The sequence below is a fragment of the Lytechinus pictus genome, chromosome 1 (assembly GCF_037042905.1).
Source record: "Lytechinus pictus isolate F3 Inbred chromosome 1, Lp3.0, whole genome shotgun sequence".
Lineage (NCBI taxonomy): Eukaryota > Metazoa > Echinodermata > Echinoidea > Temnopleuroida > Toxopneustidae > Lytechinus > Lytechinus pictus.
The window spans coordinates 33,429,711-33,455,209 of NC_087245.1; the positions used below are offsets into that span (position 1 = coordinate 33,429,711).

The window sequence follows — 25,499 nt, forward strand, 5'->3', positions numbered from 1 at the left end:
TAAAAAGGGGCACTGATTCGAGAAAGGGCACTTACAAGAAGGCAATGGGGCATTTGCTCACACATAAATCGGGTTCTTCTCAGGTGAAAGGGGCACAGCACAAGTTCGTGAGGGGGCATTTTTCTTGCCGCACTCTTTCAGTGCTTCAAAAAGTGGGAGGGGGCCGCCCCTTAAATATTATGAATGCATTTTGAAAAGGAAAATAAAAACATTAAATGTGAAAAAATTGTTTCACCTTTAGGCAGTTGATGCTTTATAGTTACCGTTGCTATAATTCCAAAATGTCAATAAAATGAAAGTTGTAAAAAGAGATTTTTCACAATTTATAATATTTCAAGATAACGTAAGAAATTAAGGCGTGGTGGGTTTGGTTGTATTCACGGTTCCTTCCCCCGCCCCCCCCCCAAAAAATGATGAAGGAAAGAGCTTTACTCCTTTCTTGTGCTTGTCCGATTTTAAGGGAAATTTTGACACTTTTTGAGCGATGAAATATTTTTGCCTGTCCCCTTTTTTATTTAAACACAATTTTTTTTCTCCTTGAAACCCCCCCCCGATTATGCCAGACAACATAAATAATCTTTATACACCGTAAAACGCTGTTTAAGATTTAAGCACACAGTTTAAGTCTGTCACTCTAAAAAGTATTGTTTTAACAGCGTTTTGCTTTATATACTGTATGTTTTAATGATAGTTATTCGACAAAAGTATAACAAATTATTACATTAGGCCCATTGAAAAGCGAATGAATTGAGAAATCGTTTTATCGGTATACCCCTTTGATATCTTGCCGGTAAATAGCCAATTCGTCTATTGCCATCTCGTCCACTCATCACATGGTCTATACCTTCATTTAGTCTAATGCCATTCCGTCGTCCAACATTTCGTTTAACAACTATTTGGTCCAATAACAATTTGGTCCGATCATCACTTCGTCTAATCACCGGTTCGTCTGTGAGCATTTGGTCTACTATCCATTTTATTTTTATTCATTTTGCCAACTAACATTTTGTCCAATTAGACCAAATGGTATATGGGCTAAATGACTATTGGACCAACTGGCCATTAGACGATATGGTGAGTGGACGAAATGGCAATTAGACCATGTGGATAGTGGACGAACCACTGTACTGATCAGTGGGACGAACTGATGGTAGACCAATGATAGTAGACGAGTTGGTAACTGGACGAATTTGCATTATAGACCAATTGCACAAATTATGTAAATTCCTTTCATCATAACAAAAAATGCGCGACCGCTCTCTCCAAGTGGAAATAAAAATTGCCCCTGTAATACATGATCAAAACATCGATGATGGTAAACCAATTAATATTTTTTTTAATTCAGTTTTTCATGCCGACTGAATCCGCTTAGGCCTACGAGTAATTCCATTTCATGTATAAAACAACTCCATTCATCTTAATCCGTATAAAATTGGTTCATTTATAGTCATTTTACCCTTCTTTGTTTATTATGCATGGTGAAGCCCAGTGTTACAGAATAGAAAGTTATGAAAAGAAGAGTTCCAAGAGTTATTTGACAAAGGCTTTATTTTGGTATAGCTTTTTTTGTATAATATACAGTACAGGGTCCGATGGAATATAAATCATGATAGAATTCATGAATTTATTATGATAATCATCATTTTTTTATCATGATGATCATGATCATGATGATATCATAAATCATAAATGTATAGGTGGATAACCAGTACTAGCCAGAGGTCTATATCAATATATACGCTCCAGAAAATTATTTATTTGTCAAATGTCTTTTTCCCCCTGAAATAAATAGACCCAATGGCAATGCAGTAGAAATGAAAAATGAAGGGCGTGGCGTAAAATATAGAAGAAGGGGTTAGCAACTAAGCATAGCACCACGAGCACGGCTTAGTCTGCAAGCACAGACTCATAATTGACACTTCAAACAAAACAGGTCGATAGTATTTACTCCAAATGCTGTCTGTAGATACTTGATGGAGTCATCCCTTTGGCAGCTCAAACAGGAAGCTATACTGGCCAGCAACAGTACACAGTGAATCTAGTCTCACTACTTCAGACTGTGAAGTATGCATTATGCGAATTGCGAAAGCAAAGGGTCTGTGCCAACAGAATATGCATGGCTTGCGTAATTTGTAAATTTTGTATCGATGTGATATCGGACCCATAATATCGTATGCTTCTCGCCTCATACGCGAAAGATCACCCGATGCTATTGAAAAGACCTTCCTACAGAAACAACACTCTATCCCACTCTATGATCCCAAGTATACACATCATTGACTTGACAAATATTATTCTGAGACAAACGGTTTATGGCTTATTCTATGAAAAATTTTACACTCAAAGCAAAACAAAAAATAACGGCTCCTTCTTTAAACGAAAAGTTCTTGATTAATGAATTTAAATAGCACTGGTAATCATGGAAGCTGATATATTTGTGAGTTCACGCACGCGCAGGGCCCTGGAGGGCAAAGGGCACGATATCGGTCCGGCGCATGTTCGATACTTAGTGGATAATAAATTAATCGTTGTCAGCTGCCGCCTAGCTCTTGGACTCGTTGGAGTGACCTGTTATTCAAGTGAGTAATTTACTTACATTTTGTCTGTTTTCACTTTAGTTTTTTAATTAAATTGAAAGAAATTTCATTTATATTCTCAATTTTCGAATGGAATTTATTCATAGACCTTTTACAGCATGAATTAGAGTATATATCAATGTGATTTGACCAGTTCCAGCCGAGCCATGCGAGCGGGGATTGGTTGCCCTTGGACGCCAGGCCCAGGGTACCGGCACGGAGCCCGCATGATAACTCAATCAATGTGTGGGGTCGACTGTTGTGGGCGGGTAACTTAGAGTTTTTTTTTTTTCTTAGACCAAAAAAGTTAAGTCTCTATTTTTGGTTGTTCAGTCAGTCTGCAAGTACATAGGCGGATCCAGGGGGGAGGGGGCCCGGGGTCCCCCTATTGGCGGAGCAAAAAAAAAAAAAAAAAGAAAGAAAGAAAAAAAAAGAAAAAAGGAGGGAAAAGAGAGAAGAAGAAGAGGAGGAAGACGAGTGAATGAAATAAAGACTTGTAAAATAAAAAGATTCTTTTTATGTCAATATATAAAATTTTCGCTCGCACTTTGCGCTCGCATTCCCTGTTAGGTGATTTTCATATCTTGTTCAATCTGTATGTGACAAAAAAAATGAAAATCATCAAATATGAATAAATTTGGTATCATTTGAAAGCTCTTAAAATTAAATAAAAAGACCTTTCAATTCAAATGATACCATTACCAAGAACTCTAATTTTCATCAACTAAGAAATTATAGAGTTATTCCAGTTTAAGTCGCGCATATTCTTCCCAATTTGTGGTCATTGTCTTAATGTAAAGTCAATGGAGTACAGAACCGATTTTTGTGACCATTTTGAACCAAAGTCTTCAACAGGCTCTAACTTCTTTGTTTTTTAAGCCCCGGCTATGAAGTACCGGTAATTTAGGTATCAATGGAAAAGTGAAAGAAGACTCAATCGATGTGTAATCAATCATCTTGTAATTTTTCTTATTATTATGTGAAAAATTATTTCTTTTAATTAATTCTAATTAATTAAGCAAATTATGCAAAATCACAATTACTCAACACAATTTTTTTGCCAAATGAAGGTGATCATGATAGATAATTTACATAATTTAGTTGGCATCAAAACAGCATCATGTAGATAATATCCTAAATAAATTTGCTAAAAGTATTGTTTTTGTAATTTCTAATGTATTTCCTTGTTTTTCTGATATAAATTACAAGCTCTTTTTCAACTAAGTATTGTAAATTTTGTATACATGTATGTACAGGGGTCCTTTTTTACATATAAAAATTATCCCTTTTGCACTTTGTATGACCAAATAAAAATACAAGTGTGCTTTTTTCTGATGTATATGATTGTTTCACCAATTCTTTATGTATTCTATTGTTTCAACAATTTGTTATACATGTATAATATGTAGCTCTTGATTTTAGAGACAATGGAGATTTGATTACATTTTTTAGGAGGGATGAGCAGCTGAGTGTAAAATATGTTATGTAGCATTGTTTGCAATTTATTTCAAGTATCAAGAAGTATAAAAATTAAGCTTTAATATATTCTATCAGTTTTCAATGTATTTCTTAGATTTGTATACACACATTGTATTATAAAGGCCCTGTTTGAGCTCTCTTTTTTTTAAGAAAAATGAATAAATTCAAATTATTAGTTGAAGCCAAAAGAAAAGGAAAAGAGTGGTCTATTTCTTTCAAAACAAAACAAAAAACAACCAGGAAAAAAAGATAACAAAGCTCTAAAAAAAAAAAAAAAAACCAGACATCAATGCTCCAAACAAACATTAAAACAAGAGAAACAAAAGTGACACAAAAACTTGTACCAATCCCATCCCCATTTTCCAGTGTAAAACACAACCCCCACCTGCACCCCTAATGAAAAAAAAAGTAAAAAAAAAAAAGTAAAATAAAAAATAAAAAAAAACATAAATACAGGACTTAGACCCATCTGGAAATGAAATATTCTTTCCTCTGAGTTTTCATGTATTTTCTTACAAGAGTGAAAAAAGATAACAACAAAAAAATGAATAACATATAGTTCGTGCATTTTAATAAAAAAAATCAACATATAAGATATTCTCCTTTCAAAAGCAAATCCAGTCTCCAAATAATGAAACTTGACCAAAAAAATTGAAAAAATAAACAATACAAAAATTTACAAAAGAAACATAAAAATAAAAGAAAACCTAAAGGGGAAATATGAAAAGGAAAGAAACAAAAGAACATAAAAAAAAGAAATGAAAATTTTAAAAAAGGAAAAGAAAAAATAGAAAAGAAAAGTGAAGAAAATAAAAAAGAAAAGAGAAAATAAAGAATATGAAAGAAGCTATTTAAAAATAATCCTTTTTAAAAGAAGGGGAATGGGTCCTGCCTCGTAGTCCTGGGGAGCCGATTCACACACACACTGATATTAAGCCTCAATCTGCCCAGCTTTCTTTTTCAAAATAAATTTGGAGATGTGCCCCCCCAATATCTTTGAATGCAGTTATATTAATCCAAAACACGAAAGAAAAGAGCAGTTAATTTGGTAAACAAACAATAAACCCCACTTCAGCAAGCAGCAAGATCAGCGCCCTAGCACAGCTGGCAGCCACATACTAGCCCAGCGCAGCCCCGTGAAAACTCGCCAGGATGCCTATAATGCGCGCGTGGTCATGCAGCCAATTTTTGCTTGGCACATACAGCAAGTTTTGTAGCTAAAAAACATTGTTTCGTTAATGAAATCACTTAGATATTTCATATGCAGGTAATTAAATAAATATTCTACGTAGATATATAACATTCAAAACTATACATACCTTCCTTTTTTGAAATTCAAGGCATCGAATCCGTTTCCAATCTTTTGATGGTCGTATCTCAGACCTTGTTCATCGTACGGAAAAAAAAAAAAGCGATATCAAGTGGGATTCCCGATCTCTTGATCGATACCCCATTCATGATGTAAGGTCTAAAAATAGCACCGCTACAGCGATTTTAGCAGAGACATGCACTGTGCACTCGAACCAGAGGCGTAACGATAGCGCGGTGCAAGGAAATAACCTGCGGAAGCGCGGATTGTCACGTACCTACAATATGGAGTTTAAGTATCTAGTCAAGCCAATATACAAAACATATTTCACCTCACCGAACTTTCATTATTGTTTTGTGATTTACAAATTGATTCTTAAAAAGTGCTCTGTAAAAATGTCAGTTTTATGGTCTGAAAATTAACATTTTCTGCTCGCGCTGCGCGCTCGCAAATTTTGATTTATCAGGTACCTATTACTTTCGTGTATTCCATGAAGTTTTCAGAATATCCCTTTTCAGGTCTGATTGTCAAAACGTATCAGCTAGCGCTGCACGCTCGCATTTTGATTGGCGAGTTATGTATGTCTCAATATTGATTATACAACAAACTACTTAAAGTCCCCTTTTCATGATAGTTTTTTTTTCTTTCAATCTTTATTGATCAAAATATAAATAACATTATATAGTTTATAAAAAAATTTGGTCCACAATTTGAGCTCGCATTAATGGTTAAAAATATATTAACTGATGCATCCTATGTATAATTACAAAAAAATGTCAAGTTTTCAGGCCATAATATCATCAGATTTCGCACCCTCATTAGGCATTAATGAATAAGATATTAATTCAATAATTAAATTGTCCTTTTTTTTCATCTCGCGCTTAGCAAGAGGAATAGGAAGTGCTTGAAATATAGAGCTGAAATTGACTTTTTTTCAGATCAAAATGCTGTCAGTCAAATGTCTGTCTGTCAAATAGTTTAAGCTCCCGCTTCACGCTCGCTTTGATTTTCATGATAAAAGATTATTTAGAATGGCTGGATTCTCGGTCTAAATATGAAACACGCGCGCATGTATATTCAGATACCTAACTTGTTCTCTATTTAAATCATTATCCAGTTTCAGATCACAAAATATCAAAAAATTTCTGCTCGCACTTTGTGCTCGCATTATTCATGTAGGAAGATCCCCTATTTCTTATTCTTTTCATGATTAGAGTGTCCCGTTTTTAGGTCTAAATCTCAATTTTTTTCCATCAATTAGTTGTTTAGTTATATAGCTATCCTGTTCACAATTACAAAAAATTGATTAAATTTTCCATTCTTTAGGTATAAATGTCAAAAATTTTCAGCTCGCGCTTCGCGCTCGCATTATTGGATTGTTGAAATATGTAACGTCTTCATGGCTAAGTGCAAGCAGTCCTTAACACTACAGGTACCTTTTCGATCAGTTCAAAACGTAAATAAAAATTTTCTGCTCGCGCTTTGCGCTCGCGTTATTAATGTAAGGAAGATCATCCTTTTAGTAATGGATTACATAACATGAATAGAGTGTCTCGTTCAGTAGGTCTAAATCTCGAAATCAATTGTTTAGTTTTGCTTAATTAAAAAAAACCCTTTCCATTCTTTAGGTTAAAATGTCAAAAAATTTCAGCTTGCGCTTCGCGCTCGCATCATTTGATTTTTTTAAATAAATATGTAACGTCTTCATGGCTAACTGCATGCAGCCTTTAACAGGTACCTTTTCCATCACTTCATTTCTGCTCGCGCGTGGCGTTCGTGGCAATTATTTAGTTGCATACACATCCTTTTCAGGATAACAAACATTGCCCAGAATGTTCAAATTTTAGGAAAAAATACATAAGATTTCAAAAAAAATTTAGCTCGCGCTTTGCGCTCGCATTATATACCGGTATATATATAAGGATATTTGATATTATATACCGGTATTCATGTTGATTTATAAAGCTGAGAAGTGACTATTAGGACTACCCCTTCAAAGAAACCAAAAATCATCTTCGAGTGGCCGATCTGGGAAAACATGGCTGAAAAAAAATCCGGGCCCCCCCTATTGGCGATGGCTGGATCTGCCCCTGAAGTACCCTATGTTAATGAGCAAATGAGCAAGATTTATCCAAGTCCTTTCGTGGCTGAATTCATATCCCTACAAAATCTCGTGAATTGGGAGACTTTACTCTCAAACTTACCAATAACATTTTCTCCTTGACTCTTGACTTGAGTAAAATTGATTATTTTTGTACCATAGCATAGGAAAGAGTAAACATTACTTTTTTATATTGGTTATTTCTTTTGAATAAAATATTTTGATAAATAAGTGAATTTCAGGCCTGAAAAGAGGCCTCAAACAGAGTTTTCTTCCTCTGTTTTCTCTTGCAAATTGTGCAAAATTTTGTGTTTTGCTTTTAGGCACAAACATTATTTAGCCTATATCAATTATCATCAGAAAAAAAAGCTCAAACTCTACTTTCATACAATGTCACTTTTGATAGTAGGATCCATGCTTTAAGTTAGCACCTGAAATATATTTCAAATATATACAAATCTGAGAAGTACAATAAATGCTGCACTTTATGCTCTCCACACTTTTTTTCAAAATCCATGTCATTTTCACCATAATTTGCAAGCTTGCTAGCGAAGACTGTAGATCTCTAGACCTAAACATTTAAAAATAGGGGTTCATGTGCTTGTTTTAAAATATAGAATCAGCACATTTTTTTGGGAGCTATTGTGCTATTTAGAATACCAAAAACATGCCAAAGGCTTTAGATCTATATCAGTAAGGAATGATTCCAAACCACTCTACTATTTATTCGGATTTGAGGTCATATTCGTCATACTTTGCAGCACTTCATACTAGTAGTACCGGTAATGTAGACTATTTAGAAATTGTAAATTAAAAAAAAAAACATTAATCAAAGGATAATTTTTGACTAATTAGCTTTACAAAATCATTCTTTCATTGCATTCAGTTATAAATCAAATAACCATGTTTGTATTTGCAACCTTGGCTTTGACTTCTTGTTACTTTTAATTCTAAATAACCTCCAACATCACTGTCGGCCATTGATTGCACATGCAGCCATCAGCTTTCAGATGGAGCTGCAAAAGGGATTGATTCTCCATGTTTAAGGTTGTACGCATCATGGAGCTGCTGACGCACGTGCAAGAGCTTGAAATATAAAATGGTCATTTAAAATTAAATATTGCATCAGTTTGATCATCAATATTCATGTTTTTATGATATACATGTATGATTCGTTCATTTCATCTCCTAGCCTGTTTCAATGTTATGAAGTCTTTTGTTTTGTTTTCCCTTCTCTTTTGTACAGTAGTTTTCCGTAGCGTGAAAGATGGGTCTGGGAAGGAACCAAGCCAATGGAGAGGTACAGGGTGCCGTGCACAAGCCGAGGAGGTTTGTGGGTGATGTCACCTGGGATGAGGTGAAGAAGCATGATGGCAAGACCGTGAAGGAGAAGTGGCTGGTAGTTGATAACCAGGTCTATGACATCACACAGTGGAGTAAGAGGCATCCGGGAGGGTTTAAAGTCATCACACACTATGCTGGACAAGACGGATCCGTAAGGCTCTTTTGGCTGTTTAAGAGCCAGAACACGTACTGTCAATGGAATAATTGAAATCTGAATGTGTTATTGACAAAAAAAATCATGAAAACTATAATTTGATGCACAGTCCGGCTTCTTCACTTGCTAATTCCTAAAATGAACCATAAACCATATGCCTTACTTTAAAACACCAGCCATTCTACATGTACATGTATGTGCTCATGATCATTTCACTATGCATTAGAGGAAGTATCTGATTGATTGGGGAATGGCTTGTTTGTATTAAACAGTTCCTACTTCCGTATCTAAAAAATAGAGAAAATAGGTATAACTTTTATAAAGTACTCAAGTTTTGTTATTAAAACAATCTTACTTGACTTTGATATCAGCATCTAGAACATCTCTTGCAATCCATGAACTCAATCAAGGTGAGTTTCCTTTAGGAAGTGAGATACATGTACTGTACTGCACACTAAATAACCTGTTGGTTCCCTTTCACTATTTTGTTTTTACTCAGTCATTCTTATTCGCAATATATGAGTTGTACATGTAGATATAGAAAAAGAAACTCTCAATTGATAAAATTTGTGATTAGGTAATGATAAAGCAGCAAGATATTTCCCCCCTTGGTTTTACTGTATGATGTATAGCTTACAGGTGAATGCTCATCATGATACTTAATGAATTATTTTGGTAATAATAAATAAAAAAAAATAAAAAAATGAAAAAAATAATTAAAAAGAATTTTCACTTCCATCCACAGGAAGCATTTACAGCTTTTCACAATGATGAACAATACGTGAGGAAGTTCATGAAGTCTATCCATATTGGACAGATTGTCAAAGATCAAATTGAGCAAAAAGAAGTTGTCAAAGACTTTGCTGAGCTACGAGAAACTGCTGAGAAAATGGTAGGTATTGGGAGCTGTTAAAGGTTTTCAATCTCGGATATTCAGAAAAAAAAACACAAAAGAAATCTACAAATCATGTGATCTAAATATTGTTTATTAATTCATTTTAAGAATATTATATAATAATCGATATAGAATGTTTCTTCTTTTTTTTGCATTATCTTCCTCCACTATTTATCAATAAATTTGTCAGTGTTAATTGCTGTTACATATGTGTAGCAAGTTGAAGTGAAACCTCCTGATAGGGGGTCCAGGAGATAGAGTATCCCCCCCCCCAAACAAATATCTGAATATGATGTCTTTTGGATGGCTTCAATCTGTTTATATACACTGTAAACAACATTAATATCCTGCCAATTGAGAACCGCGGTTCTAAAATTAATTGCTTGAGCAGTGATCAACAACAATTATTTGTCCATAGATGTATTTTTATGTAATAATAATATTGAACAAATTTGGCCATTACAAATATTTGGGGGTACCAATCTTAGTAAATTTATTCAGTCATCTGGATCAGCTTCTGTCAAAAAATTAGATTTTATGCAAGGTCCATCTAGTTCTTGTTAGGGTTGTACATGTATGGTTTTGATAACTAAGATAGGACAAGATCCCTGATTGTATATGCAATTAAACTTACTTTGAACTTTGACCAGCTATGGCATTAAGCATTGTGCCAGATTGCACGTACCTTTACAACAATACCTGGATCCCGTTTTATGACGGCTTATCATAACAAAAAAATGCTCAATTTCTTTAACAAATATACTATCAGCCAATCGAATGGTATGATTTTATTAGCCTTAAACCAGGCCGGGCTTTTTTGGATGTTATATGATGATGATGATGAAGGGGGGGTATGGTTAATTTTTCTGAAATCATCAGATAAAAAAAAATGAATTACATGTATGCTAATTTATGCATAAATCATACTTTTTTATCTAATTCACTATTAAAAATTCATAGAATGCAAATTTTTGGTGTAAATATTCTTTGTACCATTTGTAACAATTTTTTAATGAAAAAAAATCCTGGTTTGAAAATGAATTTTTAATGTATTTTATTGTTTTATAAATTTCTTATTGTTTCTCTGTTTTTCTTTTTTTTGCCAAATTTATAGCAGAACCTTTTTTGAAGTATAATTATGCAAAAATCAATGAATTTCTGCTGATTTAAGTAAAAATGATTCTATCTTTATGAATAAGATGAGAAAACTAAATTTACATTGACTTTGTACACAAAATCAAGTTTTGGACTTGCGTAATGTTGCATAATTTTTCAACCACACACCCATCTTAAATTTCTTTCCAAAAGATGCGCAAGACTTCAAATAAAAAAGTCAGTGAGTGACGCGGTTGAAAAATTTCACGCACCTGAGTGGTCACTGAAAATGTCAAGGGGGGGGGGGGGTTGATTCAACCCCCCAGCGGTTTTAGGGTTAAACTCATTGCAAATAAGTTATTATAACAAGTTGAATTGACCCTTGAAAATGAAGAAGTAAATTTAAGGCCCTGAAGTTTTTGACATTTTTGTTCTAGGCAGACCGTTTGTCAAGAATAGTAAATAGTTCTATATCTGTAGTGAACTTTGTCAGTAAACATGCATATCAGACTGACGGTGCATGAAGAGTGTACTTCATGATTTGTTTTTTAAACTGTTCATGGATTGACATTGTAATGACTTTCTCCCAAAGATTTATTAACTATCTTTCTATTTAATACCGGACACAGTCAGTTCTTATTATATGGGATTTATGCACACAGTCTATTGATATCTTAAAGAGCGTACTCCTCCCTTTATATATTTTACTATATATTCAAGAACAGTTGAGTTACAAATTTCATGCAAATCAGTTTCAAAACCTTGACAAAAGTAGAAGAGGCTTTATGTAAAATTTGTGAGCTGGTACTGTGATTACATGTAATTGGCTTGAATAATCATGAACTATTCTGTGTGTACCTGTATGTATATACTATTCATAGTGGATTATTAGAATAACCCTTTTAAATGGAAAACTCCTCAATACAGGAAGGTAATTGAAACTTCCTAGATATACATGTACTGTACATGTAGGGTTAGATTATCTAATTTTTACTGTTTCTTTAGAACTACAGTATTTGTGCTCATTTTGACATTAATGTGCACAAATATATATACCGGTATATATTAAACAAATATATCAGGCTTTGAGAAAGTATAGTGGAATTATTTATCCGAGGTTGGTCTGGCAATTACTATTTTTCCCCGAGGGGCGAAGCCCCGAGGGAAATATAGTAGTTTTGCCAGTCCAACCGAGGATTAATAATTCCCACTATGCTTTCGAATGAAACGCCTGATATATTTGTTTTATATCCTACTTTTAATAATTCATAACCAAAATCTATGCGCTGAGCATGCAAAGTCCTGTTACTTGCGTTGAATTACCTACTTTTCTCCGAGCCACCGCGCTCAGCGGAACGCAGATTAGTGTCTGCGCTGACGCATCGCGCTGGACTTGCGCGCCCGGGGGAGAGAGCGCGCAAGCCGGTGCGCCGAGATATCCAGTTTTGTGAAATAATGACGTCATAATATTGGTATATCCAAAAATATATCGAGGTCTGACGTCACGCAACATCATAGTTGAAATATATTAGGTCACATGATGCTACTTGAACCAATCACTATACAGGATTTACTCTATGTAGGATATAAATATATATATTTTTTTTTTTTTTCATTAACAACTATATTCATTGGTTCCCTTTCTTGCTAAATTCACTTTTTATAATGGCTTGAGTGTTCTGTGACACATGTTCACTTTTTGTTTCATTATTTATTTTAAATATTAGCATTAATCTTTAAGAGTTATATATTTTTGAATGCAGGAGCATTAATAGTGAGTTCATTAAAGAGTGCCATGTGGCTCAAACAAGAAGGTATAAGTTGCCTCCACTCAGAAAATACTATTCCCCCATCAATACCCCATTGTGGCCCAGTGGATTAGTCTTCGGACTTTGAAACAGAGGGTCGTGGGTTCGAATCCCAGCCATGGCGTAATTTCCTTCAGCAAGAAATTTATCCACACTGTGCTGCACTCAACCCAGGTGAGATGAATGGGTACCCGGTAGGAAGAAATTCCTTCAATGCTTTGAGCGCCTAGGTAGCCCAGCTAAAGCCGGGGTAATAATAATAGCAGGGCCCGCTGGGAGAACAGTTTTCGGAACTGAAGCGGCTTCCCTGGGTAAATATACCTGTATTAATATTATTATTATTATTATTATAATAATTTGGATGAAAATCTTGTCAAGATTATGAAAAAAAACCCACAAGAAACTACACATTTATCCCGTGTTATTTGTAGGTCTCTCAGATGTATTTTCCTTATATATACCGTAAGCAACAATGGTTTACACATTTCAATGATTGCATAACTTTGGTTTTACATCATAGCAAAAGCCTTGTAGACTGTGTCATATAAGAGTTGATCCCAAACATGTAACAGGGGCTGTAAACAATGAACAAACATTATGACACACTGAACCAACATTCTGAATTTAATTGAGCAGTGATTAATCAGCCTGTCTTTACCAATCACCCCATAGCATGTAGAGAACACGTGGGTATGCAAGGTGTTCGAATAGGGTTAATTACTAGTAATTTAAAGCCTGTCGGAAGCTTTGGTAAAGTGTTTACGTGAACTTATCCAATCATACAAGAAATGAAGTGGCCGTTGATTTTCTTTTTGTGAACATTAAAATTTTCAAATTGTTAAATCTGACACCCTTAATCAGTAATGTTTTCTTTTTCTTTTTGGGTGCTGTTTTTACACTTTATACACTTATGGGAGTTTACTAAAAAAACAGGCTAGCCATTTAGTGTCATATTTCTATAGGTCTTCATTTGTCAATGGTGTCAAAATAACTCATTCTTATTATGTGTATTTCATTGTACATTATGTTAATAAAACGTACTGTCCAAATTTATCATTACATGAAAAATAGATACAAATATGTACACAAAAAAAAAAGGGAAATCAAGGTCTGTTCAGTACTACACTGTACAACATTTTCTACATGTTTTGTCAATATCCTGACTAGAGGATAATTTACAGATTTGAAGTTGAATACTTACAATGTAGAGGTTGTTTGAAGTGTGTCTGTGCATACTGAAACAATTACATGTTGGTTTATGTAACTGTGTAGTATTGTGTTTATGTAATTTGACAGTTCAGAGATAAGTATATTTAAACCTAACGAATTGTATACATGCAGGTCAATGATGGGTGCACTGTTTCTGTCAAGAACCACATGACTTTGTGATAATTTGTGGGAGATAACAAATCTACTAATTAGCACTGGAGGTGAATTGTAGATAGTACATGTACACCGTGTACATGTACTATTTACTTCCAGTGCTAATTAGTAGATTTGTTATCCCCCACAAATTATCACAAAGTCATGTGGTTCTTGACAGAAACACAGTTGGGGTAATATTGACACAATACATCCTTGGTACAGTATACGTAACTGCATGTACCTTGTGTAAGGTACATGTGTAGTACATGTACATTCTGAAAGTTTTATTTTCCTCATTGTTTGTAAGCTCCAATTAAAGTTTTATTTTTGAATTAGCAGGATTGTTAAAGCTAAATGTCCTTAAAAGGTCGAATTGAATCTTGGTTATAAAATTGGTTACATACAATTTACTGTACACCTTATGTATACATGTCAAACAGAAAAACAAAAATATTGAAAGAATTTGAACAATGTATGTAAGATTGGAGTAATCTCAGTTTGCAATGAGAAAAAAACTTATCAGTTTGATATTTGTGTAAACCAAATGGAACTTAGACTGGAGCTCTTAGTACGCCTGAAATCACATATTCATAAAAGAAGACAAAAGATGAGTGTGTGAGGTCAGGGTCCCCTCATTTGTATGCTGCCTGTTATGAGTAGCCTATACAGTGTGTATCAAAAAAAAGTTTACACTAAGAAAAAATCCTCTAAAATTATACATTTGTAATATCCTGATGATTTTTCCACATTTTAACATTGGTACAGATCCATTTAAGCAAATGACGATATAACTGTCGAAAAATATTTCCGCTTGAGTGAGCACCACTTACTTTTGAAAAGTTAGTGAAAAATGATTTGCGCAGAACTTTGAAATAGTTATGCGAATAAAAGTAGACCTTAATCATGAAGAACACATGGAATTTAGCTAGTAAAATTGATTTGAAGATATCTTTTACCCTTTTTAACTTGTTTCCTTGCCCAAAACACTTCGAAGAGTACATTGCGCCCCACCCCACTCCCCCCACACACCAATACCATTGTGACGATATTTGCTTTACACTGAGCTGTGATTTACATGAAATGGCTTAGGCTTGATTTTCATTTTGTTAATCATTGTCAAGCTTGGAATAAGTGTGGAGAAACAAGTATTGAATGAAAAGTGAAATGTAAACCCACTTTACATGATAAAACCTTAGTGAAAAATGCTGGAGATGTCTGATATAAACTTTTGTTCAGATTCAGTTATGTCTTCAGATCCAGCTTGCACAAAAATGGTAAAGGTTGTGCTTACTAAGTGTTGAAATTTCAATTTGGGTGGCAAAATTGTTACAAAATGTTTGAATGGATCCGTTTTATTCAATTGACACAAAAGTGCAAGGGAAATGTATGAGAAATGTTTCGCAAGGAAAGTTTGATTTCGCCCTTTCCCCTTGACACAGCGTGAAAACGAGCATTTCTGCGCAAACTGATTTCTGCGAGCTTTACAAAAATGGACAGTGCTCACTCAAGTGTAACATTCTGTCAAAACTTTTACTTTCATTGGATAGATGAGACCCAAACCCAAGATTATATGTGAAAAAATTACCCACATGTTGTATATTTTTTAATTCCCAGGGTTTTTCAAAGTGTAAACTTTTTTTTGATACGCACTGTATAATGCTTATTTTAGGGGAAAAACAGTGACATGTAATTTATTTTATATTATCAGTGCCTTTTTATGAGGATAGTTTGTACCAACCAAATTGCCTTCTTTTTACAGTAATTTTAGGTTGCAGAGGATATGTAGTGTACATTTTCATTTGATTATACGTTATGAATGGTTTACAGCTCTGATAAGGTCAGAATTCAAAGTGAAAAACAGAATAATTCAGCCGGTAATTATAAAAGCCTCTCAGTCATTCATAGAGATGTTGCATTAAGTGTCACAAAGTATATCTTCAGGCAGGCATGATCATGCACATCAAGCCACTGCGAAACTCGAAATTAATACTCCATCCCTATATTAACTTTTTTTTAAAGATCTTGTTGGTTCCCATAAAAGCCTGTATTTTTATGAAATGTATGAAAATAGTTTAACCTTATATTTACCTTTTGTTTCCTTTTTTTTAATATTTCAGGGTCTTTTCAATGCTAATTTCCTCTTCTTCTTCCTTCATATGAGTCATATCGTTGGCCTGGAGATCTTGTCTTACATCGTCATGAGGACATTTGGAGTAACGTGGTGGACGTTCATCGCATGTGTAATGATGCACGGTACACTTCAGGTATGGTGAACTACATGTACATGTACATACATTATTTAATGTGTGAAGATGATACTCGAATCTAGGACTGTTGCATGAAAGTTTATATTATTACAAAATGGTCACTTTGCCAACTCATTAGTATTTAACTTCTTGGAAATCCTTGATTTTGATTGGCTAGCGTGTATGGTTACCAATACCATATTGGATATTGAAGTTCTTATGAAACAGTGTAGTGGCCAATTCTTCTTACACAACATGTATACTCATTATAAAAATATTTAATCAAATAAAAGACAGTAATACCCCAACTATTAAACATAAAGTTCTAAGAACAAGGAAAGTGGGGATGTGACATCAGCTCACCTAATGAAATATTCATGACGACAACTGTTTTCACAATATATTACTAAATTTTAAATTTTAATAACTTTACTATTATCAGATTTTGATGAAATTTTCAGCATTTTACTGTGCTAAATTTACTCTATTAGATTTAAGTATTTTCAGCCAGGAGTACCCCCTTTAAGTTTCATCTTCCATTCCATAAATCAACTGTGATAAAAAATCATCAGACAGTCACATAAAGGCCTAATAATTATTTACATAAAGTATTGCAATCATCAATAGCCCCTACAGTACCAATGCTCATCCCCTTTACTGTTTGAAATCAGAATCACTACAGGTATTGAGCGAGACAAAGTTGACCTTACATATAGTTCATGGTTGAAATCACAATCGATTGATGATTGAAAATAAACAGTGAACCATGAAAATTGAAGTTGAAATTAAAAATGTATAAATATTGCAAAAATTATGAACTTTGGATGATCACTGTTTACAATGCAACATTCTAAAAAAAAACCCCAAACATTGTAAAGGAGTATTGATTGTCATTTTGCTTCAAGATGTGAAATTTTGAAGAAATTAAATTGTGAATATACAAGAAATTTGTATAAGTACAGTATGTATGATAGGTATATAAGGGATGATCAAATTGCTGCTGTTTAAAACCTTTGTCTAAAAACTTTGCTAAATTATTGAGGGTAAATGCTGTGAAGTACTTATAAGCATGATCCACATGTAAAATTCTAATCTTTAAAAAGTGTAGTGGCAGTTCAATGTTTTTGAGGCCAAATTTAAATAAAATTGTTGATGTTTATGGCCCTCTCTCAATTATATTTTGCCTCCGACGAAGATTCTGCTAGGATCGAAAGCTTAGGCCCCTTTTTGACTTTCTGATTATATTTTTGCTTCACTTTAAAATGAACTTAGCTTAAAAATTTAATGATTGGATGTCAGAAAACTGCATACACATGTACAGTGTAAAAACTTTCAGCCTATTCCATACATGTAATAACATGAAAAGTAAATTTATATTTAAAAAATAAATGTTCCTGTAAAATCACATTATTTTATTGCATGTCACCCTAAACATTAGTTAAAGGACGTACATATTTGTGTATTGCACATGTAGTAATGGACTGGAACAGTGATAATGCTTTTTGAAAATTTACAAGAGGCTTAAAATCATGTAATTTGGTAAAAATAGTATCATTGACAACAATTAATCGTAATATCCAGTAGCTGTTTGGTGATGGTGACACTGACAAAATCTGTCGTCTTCCCATTCGGGGGGGGGGGGGACTCGAATTATATTGATACCTACATGTTTGTGCTGCAGCATGCTGCAGCAAAAACTACGAATACAGGGGGCTCTGGAACTAAACTTTGGTCAGAAAATGTGATCTCCGGAACTGCTTTTGGATAACAATTGCTAAAAATGCAATGCTCTGGAACGGCACAAATTAGGTGTTTCGGAGCTTTATATAAGTATGCATGAAATTGATCATGACGTTTCTGCACGATAAACCAATTACCGGTCTTGGAATCGCTGTGCAAAGCTTTTGCTGTCTGCTGAACGCAGTCAATGTCGATTTGCCACTTTGCTGCGCTGAGTATGAGCATGTAGTAGGTCCATGGTAAGGGCGGGCACTGGAATGAGAAACCACAAATTTTGGGGTCTCCGGAAAAGGAAAAAAATAGGAATTTCTATGGTTTTCTATAAATTGGTGATGTTCTGGAACAGAATTTTAGGCTGAAAATCGACCGTGGTACATACATACATACAGTATCATACATTTATACTAAGAAACCCTAACCCCCCCTCCCTGGATGTACATTTACATGAAGACAATGGTGAAAAGCAACTTTTCTGTTTCAAATACAGGCGCAGGTAGGATGGTTTCAACATGATCTTGGTCACCTGTCATGCTTCAAGTCATCAAAGTGGAACCATGCCTTGCACTTTATCTTCATGTCTACAGTCAAGGTAAGTGGTAGTTCTACATGAGGGCAACAAGTAGTTTCGCTGTCATGACAGCCCGAACCCCCCTAAAATTCCCCAACTTGAATGCATTTGTGCGATCATTTTTGTTTCGTCTGCATAGCAGAGCAAGACTATACAGTAGGTGCCACTTTTCCTACAACAGCATAGTCAACATTGAAATCTTAACCTTGGTTAAGTTTTTGAAATGTCATAACTTAGAAAGTATATGGACCTAGTTCATGAAACTTGGACATAAGAGCAACCAAGTATTCCTGAATATCATGCGTGAGTTTCAGGTCACATGACCAAGGTCAAAGGTCACTTAGGTCAATGAACTTTGGCCATATTGGGGGTATTTGAGGAATTATCATAACTTTGAAATTTTATGGATCTAGTTCATGAAACTTGGACATATGAGCAATCAAGTATCCTTGAACATCCTGTGCTAGATTCAGGTCACATGATCAAGGTCAAAGGTCATTTAGGGTCATCAAACTTTGGTAATGTTAGGGGTATTTGTGGAATTGTCATAAGTTTAAAAGTCTATGGATTTAGTTCATGAAACTTAAATGTAAGAGCAGCAATGTATCCCTGAATACCCTGTGTGTGTTTCAGGAACATGGCCAAGATCAAAGGTCATTTAAAGGTCAATGAACTCTGGCCGAGTTGGGAGTATGTGTTGAATTGGCATTATAACTTAGGAAGATTATGGTACTTGCTCATGAAACATCGACATAAGGGTAATCAAGTATGAATGATTGTTTTGCACATGTCTTAGGTCACATGATCATGGTCAAAGGTCATTTTGGGTCAATGGACATAATATTTTATTATATCATATTAGTGTTTTCTTCTGTGAATAATTATTCATTCTTCGGCACGCAAGCGATAATCTCAGAAATAGAGACTGTAATGGTGTACCAGTATTAAACGTAATAGTAACTCTGGTATTGAAAAAAATCAAATACCGAAAATAGGCGAAAAAGCTATAGAAAATTATAATACTAGTCATTTACATGTATATAGTGCTATTTTATAAATATATTAGAGGCGCTCAAGAAAATAGAAAGAATACTTGCGGATGGTCTGTTTAGAAATGGAAAGGGGCTGTTTAAACTTTTTTCCTATAATGAAGTGAAGTATTGATACATAGTATGAATTCTAATACATTGTTCTATCCATCCCAACAGGGTGCATCAGCTAAATGGTGGAATCACATGCACTATCAGCATCATGCAAAGCCTAATGTGGTATGTACAGAGTTATCAAACTATTTCTGTTTTACTCCACTTGATAATGATCTCAAGATTGCAAAATATGTTGAATTCCATGGACACAATACCCATGAATACTTGTGCAAGCACAGGATTTTGTACACACGTACATGAGCACTTTGTAAGGAAATTACATCAAAGAGGTTTTACAAACCTTTTTTAAAATACTTATTTTGGGGGAATTGGATGTTTGTAGAGGTTACAAACTGATAGGTAAACAAAAACATCACTTTAATAGAGTGTCAGTTGCCAACTCAATACCAAGTAAATAATGATTTGATTCTGCAATAGAGTACCAAAGTGTGACATCATCAATTTTCCCTTTTTGCGTTGCCAGCGTATTAGATACCATATTTTGGTAGAGCATGATGACATTTTTGTGACGTCATCATTTTGGTACTCTATGGAAAATGTTTAAAAAGTGCAATTACATGTAAATGAGCCAGAATCCAATGACTAGAGGTAACAATTTAATTGCAAAGTGATTAGAAACATTGTTCTAATGTGATAGTAGTGCTAAACAAAAGTGGATTATTATTAATGAAATATTTATGAGTATGAAATCATTTTTTTTTCATGTTTATCCTGCCTGAATTCGGTTGATGGTACCTAGCAATTTATAGAAGTATGGAATACAAACATGGCCATATGCAGAATTTTTTTCCCGGGGGCATACAACTTTAAGAAATTCCAAAGTGAGGGAGCGAAGTGATCAAGCTTGTCATGGGGTGCTTTTGCATGTTCTGAAGTGAAATTGAAGGATCTTGTGCAGATTTTTGATGAATACAGTAAAAATTTTCAGTAATATATGTAAGTTTTCAAAATTGCAGGGGGTGGGGGGAGGATAACTGCCCCTCCCCTCCCATGCGTATGATCATGGATACATGTACAAGAAATGTGATGTACATGTAGCAGGATGATGACTCTTAATATGAGAACGAAACTGATATCTTATTTTTCTCTGCTTCAGATGAACAAAGATCCAGATGTTCGTCTTGAAAAGCTCTTTGTTGTTGGAGAGAAGATGCCTGTGATGGTCGCAGAGAGTGGTCAGTCGTCAATGCCATACAATCATCAACACAAGTACTTCTTCCTGAGTAAGTTTATCTTTGCTATCTCATCAGTCCTGTTCCGATTCTCAGCCTATCCGGAAGAATTGCAGAGTGTTTTGCCAGTTTTACAGATTATTTGAGGTGTGATAGCTCAGTTGATATAGGAGTGTTCTTGTAATCCTGTGACCTGGGTTTAATACCAAGTTGATGCACTAGTACCCTTTGGTCCCTTGGAGAGGACATTGGGCTCTCTGTCCCCCAGTTGTTCACTTGTCCAAACTGACAAGCATCTATGCTCTCTTAAGAATCAGGTTGAAAAGCTGCATGAACCAAATTCAAACTGCCGGCAATGAGAACAGGCCTCTATTTCATTTGATGTCATACCAAATGATTAAGAAATGATTCTTAAAGTAGCCAATTCTATATAGCATGCTTATTGACATATTGACAAGGGGGGATGGGGGGGGGGGGGTCAATGAATCATTTGTTTTCATATCCTATGAAGCTTCTTAGGATGATATTGATATTTAAACTGAAATTGATATTTTGTCATAGTGTGTTAAGTAATTGTCATATAACAATTCATTTCTTTTTCCCATAAAGCTTGAGTGAATATGATTTATCATGTCTTGTGATTTATTTTTTAGTTGGACCCCCTTTGCTGTTTCCTGCATACTTCCAATTCATGATTTATCGTCACATGATCAAGCAGAGGGAATGGACGGTGAGTTGAAAATGTTTTTGTTCATTTAAAGGACATGTCCACCCCAACCATTGATTTTTGATGAAAAGATAAAAATCAAACAAGCATTAGAATTAAGTCAAATTCAGATATGAGATAAAAGAGTTAATATATTTTTTAAGTTTTGCTGAATTTCATTAAACAAAATATACAAATAAGGGAATCAATGATGTCTCCGAATCAATATTTCTTTTGTATTTCATTCCATGATGAAATATTAAATATTTTAATTTTTCCTCATTATGTTGTAAACCAAAGTTTGATTTCCCCCTGAACACTTGGAATTAATATTGTTGAACCTATTATGAGTCAATGAAGAGCTTCTGTGATGTCAATACTGCAAAAATTGAAAAATTTATTATTCAAACCGTAAGATACAAAAGAAATACCGAATGTGTGACATTATCAACTTTCTTATTTACATATTGTTGTGTTGTGCATCCATGTATAACTGAAAAATAAGCAATATATGCATTTTATAATGTTATAAAATTTGTTATTTGTATCAAATTTTCATGAAATTTTCTGTGTTATTCATGGTTGTTTCTCTTTTTATTCAAATTGCCTTTTTATTGGGGTGGACTGAAGCTCTTGATTATTTAGTTATCCACATAGGGCGTATGACATAAAGATACGCTTAGATCCTTGGTACCCTTTAACAAGAAGATTTGAAGGAAGTGGTTGCTTGTTGTCAAGTAATGGCCCTTCCAGTTCTTCCTTTTCAGATCTTATCAAGATCTTACATTTCCCAAGGAAAAAAAAAAGGGAATGTGAAAGCTCGTTCAGACAAAGTGTGACAAACCTCATCATTGTATTTGTATTATATTTTATATATTTAATCATGATTAAAAAGTCTGCTTTCAGCTAGATGCTGCTTTTCAGCAAGGCCGTGGACAACTGATACTGATGTTACAATATCACACATGAACTACATGTAGTACTTAACACACATTCTTGTACTTGTAATTGTCACAAAATAATGTGCAACACTGCAGGATTTGAATAGCCATACAACATGTATTTCTGTCCTGTGCTTGTGACCCCAGATTTTGATAGATTACAGTTGTGTATGACTGCATCAGTCACACCTTTGTAACTGAATCCAAACCAACTGATGAAACGCAATTTAGTATTACTGTACAAGCTGTTATTTTCGCGTATAGAATTTTTTGGGAATCGGGGGGGGGGGGGGTCCCGACATTTTCGCGGGTTGTTAAATTTGCGATTGGAAGATGTACGAAACACCCCACAGCATTTCAAAGAAGCAAAACTAGTGCAAATCATGTGCAAAACTATGTTCCTCAAAGTCCTCATGCTGATGTGTCTTATGTACATAAATATGTCCCTGTAAAAACAGTTACAAAATGTGGAAAAAAGTGGCTTAAATTTCACTTTTTTGTACCTTTAGATCTGAAAATTCATCATGTCACAGTTTGATCTGTAAGAGTAATCTTTTGAAGGTGTGTTTTGTTAGATTCACTTTTTTAAAAGTTGGTTTTAGTGCAAAAATGTTGAATTTTGTGAACAGAATCTTACACCACTAAAAGCTCTGGTCATGTGACTTATGAATATTAATGAATATGCAAATAGCTGCCAATACGTGTGTGTATATAGTGAATCAGATGACAATAAAATCAAATTATTTCATGGAAAATACATTTTAATATTACAGTGAGTGAATAAATATTCTAATGGTAATGTTGTAAATAGTGTTTCATTTTCTTTTCATTCACATTTTTCTCCTCTAGGACCTGTTCTGCAACGTCTTATACTATGTCAGGTTTCTATACCTCTATCTACCTCTCATGAAATGGTGGCAAATTTTTCTCTTCTATGAATCCTTCAGGTTTGTTTACTAGTAGAAAATAATAATATAATAATGATGACGGCATATTTAACCAGGGTAGCCAATTCAATTCCGAAAACTGTTCTCCCAGCGTGCCCTGCTATTATCATTTCCCCGGCATTGGCTGGGCTGCCTAGGTGCTCAGGCATTCAATAAATTTCTTCCTACCAGGTACCAATTTACCTCACCCAAACTTAGTGCAGCACAATATGGGTAATTTTCTTTCTGAAGGAAAAAAACCATGGCTAGGAACCAAACCCACATCCCTCAGATTGGGATGAGAGTCATAACCACTCAACCACGTGCCCCCCCCCAGACAGACCATTTTATATCACTAAGGGCAGTAGAGTTTAATCAGTCCAGGGTCCCATAATTCAGAGCTTTAAATAGCAATTGGTCTTGGGGCCTATTTCTATGATTGATTGCATTGATTATTATGTGTGATCAATCCCGAAAATCTACCCCACTATCAACCGTTACTCTTTATGTTATGGGGACGAGGGGCCCATTTCATAGGAGCGTTGTGGCCCAGTGGATTAGTCTCCGGACTTTGAAACAGAGGGTCGTGGGTTCGAATCCCAGCCATGGCGTAATTTCCTTCAGCAAGAAACTTATCTACATTGTGCTGCACTCAACCCAGGTGAGGTGAATGGGTACCTGGCAGGAATTTATTCCTTGAAATGCATGAGCGCTGTAATCTTTGTAATTACGGCTGCCAAGCTACAGCTGGGGTAATATCCAAGTCCCTGGGAAGCGCATAGAGACATTATTCATAATTGTGATATGCGTTATACAAGAAGTGTTTATTATTATTATTATTATTCATAAAGAGTTACAACTGTTGTTACTTTGCCATTATGGCAACTACCATGGAAACCTTGATTCTGATTGGCTGCTGAGCCCTGTTACCATGGTAGTTGCCATAATGGCAAAGTTACAACAGTTGCAAGTCCTTTGCAAGGCCCCTGCTCTGTTTCAGGAAAACACCTTTGGATATGATTCCTGAAGAGTGTTTCATCAACATTTGTCTTCTGACACGTTTCTGACACAACAATGATTATAGTTTTTAATCTACCATATAATATATGAACAATGCACAAATTATTCAATCTCAATTTAAAGAAGCTAGTTTACTCTTACTGTGGTTGTCATATTTCTAATCAAAACCTATTTGATGATAGTGATGTAGAGCTGAAAACAGGTCTCCGTTTTTGGTTTTATCCTTTTGTGACTTAAATGGTATATAGAATATTCCTATTACTTTATTTACAGAGTAATGGAAAGTATTTGGTTTACCTGGGTATCTCAGTCTAACCACATACCCATGGAGATTGATGAAGATGCAGCACGTCCATGGCTAGAGCTACAGGTTAGTGTAAAGTGCATAGAAAACTACTCCAGTTATTATGCGCTTATTAAAGGACAAGTCCACCCCAACAAAATGTCGATTTGAATAAAAAGAGAAAAATCCAACGAGCATAACACTGAAAATTTCATCAAAATCGGATGTAAAATAAGAAAGTTATGACATTTTAAAGTTTCGCTTAATTATGCACATCCCGGTCGGTATGCAAATGAGGGAACTGATGACATCACTCACTCACTTTTTCTTTTGTATTTTATTATATGAAATGTGATATATTCTAATTTTCTCCTCATTGTCCTGTGAAACAAAGTTTTTTTTTCTCCCTGAACATGTGGAATTACCATTGTTTAACATTATGGCCCGAAGTCACAAAGGTTGACTAAAGTTATACCGGGGTTAAATTTAGTCGGGGGTTAACTAATACCGGGGTATAAAGTTAGTCCACCGCGCTATTCACAAACGGTGGACTAACTAATCCATGGACTAACTTTAGCACCCGGTGCTAAATTTAACCCACGGCT

General features: G+C 34.7%; 1 protein-coding gene across 2 annotated transcripts; it reads left to right on the plus strand.

Moving 5' to 3' along the window:
* The first annotated feature begins 2,507 nt into the window (after positions 1-2,507).
* On the plus strand, positions 2,508-25,104 carry LOC129261239 (acyl-CoA 6-desaturase-like). 2 transcript variants are annotated; one of them, XM_064100794.1, is made up of 10 exons: positions 2,508-2,579; positions 8,715-8,960; positions 9,709-9,855; positions 16,244-16,390; positions 18,600-18,701; positions 19,889-19,948; positions 20,943-21,069; positions 21,672-21,748; positions 23,515-23,612; positions 24,885-25,104. In XM_064100794.1, the coding sequence occupies exons 2-10, from the start codon at positions 8,733-8,735 to the stop codon at positions 25,063-25,065; spliced, it is 1,167 nt and encodes a 388-aa protein (XP_063956864.1). In that variant the 5' UTR covers positions 2,508-2,579; positions 8,715-8,732; the 3' UTR covers positions 25,066-25,104. The 2 variants fall into 2 exon arrangements, with proteins under 2 accessions (XP_063956864.1, XP_063956858.1); XM_064100788.1 differs by having other exon boundaries at positions 2,509-2,579; positions 8,712-8,960.
* The last annotated feature ends 395 nt before the right edge of the window (positions 25,105-25,499 follow it).